Source organism: Propithecus coquereli, unplaced genomic scaffold, assembly GCF_000956105.1.
Source record: "Propithecus coquereli isolate 6110/MARCELLA unplaced genomic scaffold, Pcoq_1.0 Scaffold120, whole genome shotgun sequence".
Lineage (NCBI taxonomy): Eukaryota > Metazoa > Chordata > Mammalia > Primates > Indriidae > Propithecus > Propithecus coquereli.
Genome location: NW_012136081.1, coordinates 470,093 through 474,600, shown reverse-complemented (window position 1 = coordinate 474,600; position 4,508 = coordinate 470,093). Strand labels below are relative to the sequence as shown.

At 50.8% G+C, this 4,508-nt stretch overlaps 1 protein-coding gene across 1 annotated transcript in view; it reads right to left on the bottom strand.

Annotated features, from left to right (window-relative positions):
* Positions 1–321: 321 nt before the first annotated feature.
* SLC3A2 (solute carrier family 3 (amino acid transporter heavy chain), member 2) overlaps positions 322–4,508 on the bottom strand; it is a 6,358-nt gene continuing 2,171 nt past the window's right edge. Inside the window, exons 3-8 of the mRNA XM_012664708.1 lie at positions 2,910–2,978; positions 2,746–2,804; positions 2,404–2,584; positions 2,149–2,292; positions 944–1,027; positions 322–834 (exon numbers count right to left, since the gene is read on the bottom strand). Of these exons, the coding sequence (XP_012520162.1) occupies positions 472–834; positions 944–1,027; positions 2,149–2,292; positions 2,404–2,584; positions 2,746–2,804; positions 2,910–2,978 (900 nt within the window). The 3' untranslated portion in view covers positions 322–471. The remainder of the gene's footprint in view (positions 835–943; positions 1,028–2,148; positions 2,293–2,403; positions 2,585–2,745; positions 2,805–2,909; positions 2,979–4,508) is intronic.

Genomic DNA, 4,508 nt, shown 5'->3' with positions numbered 1-4,508 from the left:
CAAAACAGGGAAACTGACCACACTTGGCTGGAGACCTTTTCTGAGGGGATAAGGTAAGAGTCAGCAAGACCTAAGACCTCTAGGAGAGCTGCCTGGCCCTGCCTGAGTGAGGACATGCAGATGTGTCCTAACCCTAACACCTCCTTGCTGTTGACTTTGAAAGACCCCTTCTTCTCTGGGCCTTGGTCCCTAGATGAATACGAAGGAGTTGGAGCTGACATAGAATTCTCTGGCCAAGATCGCTGTGGGGCAGGTCTAGGAGGGGAGGGGAGGGGAGAAATTCCTGTGGTGACAGAGGGGCAGAAGGAAGACATGACCTCACCAGGCAGGGGTGGCTTTTATTTGAAGGCAGAAAACACCCTATTTGGGGTTCATCTGTAATCTGCAACAGTTAAAAAAATATAGGAAGAAAAAAACCAGAACCCAAAGGGCCTGGGATGGGGAGGGGAGGGCAAGGGTAGTGGGTCCCGGTCAGGCCACGTAGGGGAAGTGGAGCAGCAGCCCTTCGTGAGGCTCCAGGTTCAGGTGTTCCAGCTCAAGGGAGGCGCCCTCCTCACGGCCTGGCCGGGTGCTGAGCAGGAGGTTAGCCCTGGCTGGCAGGCCGGCGCTGGCAGGCAGGTTGGAGGGCCCCAGCTTTACTGAGAGGTTCACACCCCCAAAGTTGAGCACCACCAGGAAACGTTCATTCTGGTCCCAGTGGCGGATGTAGGAAAAGAGTCCAGGCCCAGAGGACAGGGCATGGAAGTCCCCATGCAGCAGGGAGCGCTCCTTACTCCGCTGGTCACTCAGCCGCCGGAACAGGGAAAGTAGGGAGCCAGGGTCTTCATTCTGGCCCTGAGAATGATGAAGACATAGCAGGAGGGGGTGAGGGAGTCTGCAGGAGTGTGGACTTCTACAGGCCCTGCCCGCCCTCTGGTCAGGGTCCACCACATCAAACCCTTACCTTCACAGTCACATTGGCGCTTATGGACTCTGGCATGTTCGGGAGGCTGGACTCATCCCACAGCATGACTGGGGCCTCCACAGGCTGAAAAGCAGAGAAAATAGGACTTGAAAAAGGCCTGGGTCAGTCGTGGTTGCACGCACCTGTAGTCCCAGCTACTCAGGAAGCTGAGGCGGGAGGATCCCTTGAGGCCAGAAGTTTAAGGCTGCAGTGAGCTATGACTGCACCACTGCACTCCAGCCTGGGTGACAGAGCAAAACCCTATCTCTTGGAAAAAAAAAAAAAAGAAAGAAAAGGCCTGGACCTACTCTCTCTTATCCCTCCTTCCATTCTCATCCTCACTGCTGCATAACCTCCACCCATGCTGGGCTAACTTCTATTGGATAAGCAGGGTGGGCTCCCTGACAGGGTCCCCTCAGCAGGGAGAGCTCCCAGATAGGCCGACTCCCTCACTTCCCTCAGGTCTCGGCATGGTTATCTCATCAGGTTTCCCGTGGCCACGCTATAAAATATACCCCATCCCTGTTCTCTAGGCTACACCCTGCCTTCTTTTGCATAGCATTTTTCAGCGCTTGGCATTTTATTATATTTGCACGTTATTTACTTATCTAACCACCTCCAGCACTTTTGTGCACTGCTATATTCTCGGTGTCTAACACATAGGAGTAACTCAATAAAATTCTGTGGAATAAATGAATGACGAGTTCTACAAACCTCTGTCAGGAATAAACCCTAACCCTATAGCTAGAGCTAGCCCATGCCTTCCTGCTAGTAGCCCTCTCACAGCACTCACTGCCATGGGCGGTCCTTATCCATCTGGCTCCTTCACTGAACTATGAGCTCCTGGAGGGCAGAGATCGAGCACAGAGCACTCACTGTCCAAAGAATGAATGAAGGAAGGAAGGAATGGTGACCACAACAGTGAACATCCACCAGGTATGGTGATGTGCCTGCATTACCATTAAAACATGGCCTCATTTAATCCTAACCACCCTGTAAGACATGCAGTATCACAGAAGAGATGACCAAAATCAATGGGGTAAAATAATTTGCCCAGAGCCACAGCTACTGACCAGGTGACTGATTAGCATAGGAATCAAATGCAGTTTCACCTCAAGGCTCCTGTCCATCTGCCGCCATCCACAGAATCATAAGATGCACGAACATAACCTCCCCCACGGTGCCGGGCAGACAGCGAGCAGTACCTGTCCAGGAAGGGCAGCTGTCTGCAGGCCAATCTCATCCCCATAACTGAAAATGGGGGTCCCTGGCAGGGTGAAGAACAGCAGCTGGTAGAGTCGGAGGAGCTGAGCCGGCAAGAAGGAAGTCATGAGCCCCGCCTGGGACAACTGCAGGGACAGACACTCTGGTGAGCCCCATATCACACCTCCGCTTCCATCTCCCAACAACCCTTTCCTCCAAAAACCCCCTACGCCCACTCCCACCGGCGTGCTACTTACACTCCAGCTGCACCAGTGACTGCCAATGGTATCCAAATACTCGGTGACTAGGGCTTTTGTTCGCTCCCCAGTGAAATCGGACTTTGACAGGTATGAGTTAGTCAACAGCAGGTCTTTGGTGGATTCAAGTAGGCTCAAGATCTGCTGAAGGCTGGAGGAGTCAGTCCCTGCAATCAAGAGCCTGCACAGGGGAAAGCAGAGGCCAAGATTGATACAAGTAAGAATGGAAGTAAACAAAGTTCTCTGGACTAAGAACCCCTTCCCCCTCTTCTTAGGGGCCAGTTCTCCACTGAAGGGTTGCCACAGTGGAGCCGAGTCAGGAAGGTGGTGTCTGGCACCCACCTATCTTCGCCAAAGCTCTTGGTGATGTTCTGCCACTCAGACAAGAATGAGGATGCATTCTAGAAAGAAAAAAACAGAGTCAAGGAACAGGAAACATTACCAGGCCCGGCCTGAGTCTCTCTGTTCTCACCCAAGCTTTGCTTCTCACGTGTCAGGTAACTCACCGCCAGTTTCTCCACGTCCCGAACCTGGAACCCGTCCACACCAGCTTGCAGCCAAAACTCCAGAGCATTCTATATGGGGCAAAAGAATAGAGGAGAGATATCAATACTCAGAAAATTCTAGCCCATGCTAAACCTCACCCACCACATACTTCCCTATGACCTTGGGAGAGTCATTTATCTTTCCTGGGCCTTTCCCACCTGTATGACAAGTCTTGGCCTTTGGTCCCCTCCAGCACTAACCTCCCATGGGTTCTCTTATGCTACAGCACTTCACTTCTCCATTCCTGTCTCTGGTAAATCACACAGCTTCACCTTTGACAGCCACAGAAAAGGTCCAAGAGAAAAAGTGTGTCCATACACATAAGTTCACTTAACCCTTAGCATGTGGAAGGCTAGTATATTTATTTTAAAGATGAGGAAACAGGCTTAGACAAGCAAGGAGATGTGCCCAACGTCATAATCAGTGAGCAACAGAGACAGACCTAAAATGTCAGTCAAGATCCCAAGGCAAGTGTATTTACTTCTGGGGTGAGCTGGGGAAAGCAAGGCCAAAGGCGAAAGATTGAAATTCAAACCACAGCCCAGGACAGTTTAGAAGAAGATTTGAAAAGAGGCCAGCTCTGCAGAACAGGCCCAGGCCTGCAGCCTGGCAGTCACTAGGCACACAACACGGAGCCCACCCCCACTGCTCTTTCCTCCCCTTCTCTGTGCCACTGCTCTCTCCTCTAGTCTCCCATTTCCATCCGAAGTGACCACCCTCATGTCAAACTATCAGTAACTTTTAAAGGCTCTCCCAGCAATTGGCAAGGGCTAAACTGGATGGATCCCAGACATTCTATCCAAATGCTGGCAGTCCAGAATTCTCCCTCAGACCCCGACAGCAAAGTGTCAGGATCTGCCTCCATTTTTGTTCTACCCATTCTGAACTGATCAGTGTTCTAGAACCCAGCCATCAGGAGCTAGGGTGACATTCAAGGCCCATGCCCAGCCTGCTCAGTATACAGTTTGAGCCTGTACCTTCAGGGAAGGGAGATTAGAGAAGACTACTTCAAATCTTCGGCACTTGAAGCACCTATGAACCTTAGCTTCCTCATTTACAGATTAGGGACAACAATAGATACCTTGTGTGGTTATACAGAGAATTAGAAAACATCTATAAAATACTTGGCATAGTCCCAGATGCATAGGAAAACCCTAGTGCTTATAATTGCAGACTGGGCTCCACTCCAAACACATCAAACAAGAACTGGGAAACCGGTCAGGACAGGATTCCCACAGAGAAAGGGCTTCCTCTCCCAAAAGGAAGAAAAATCAAACCTCCAGAGTGACAGCTGAGAAAGTCCCTTCCTGGCACTGTCTCACCCTCAGAGTCAAGGAAACAAGAAAAATGAGTGGTCAGAAAAGGAACAAGAAAAATAGGGGTGCTCAGCTAGCATGTCCTTCAGCTATGGGAGGAGGCATTCCTATTTTTTTCTTTTTTCTTTTAATTTGTTTTCAGAGCCAAGGGAAGAGGCATTCCTGCTTGGCCCCAAGGAGCAAAGGGACCCTCAGCTGAAACCAGACTAACAGGGCTGAAAAGGGCCAACCCAGCCCCAGTAT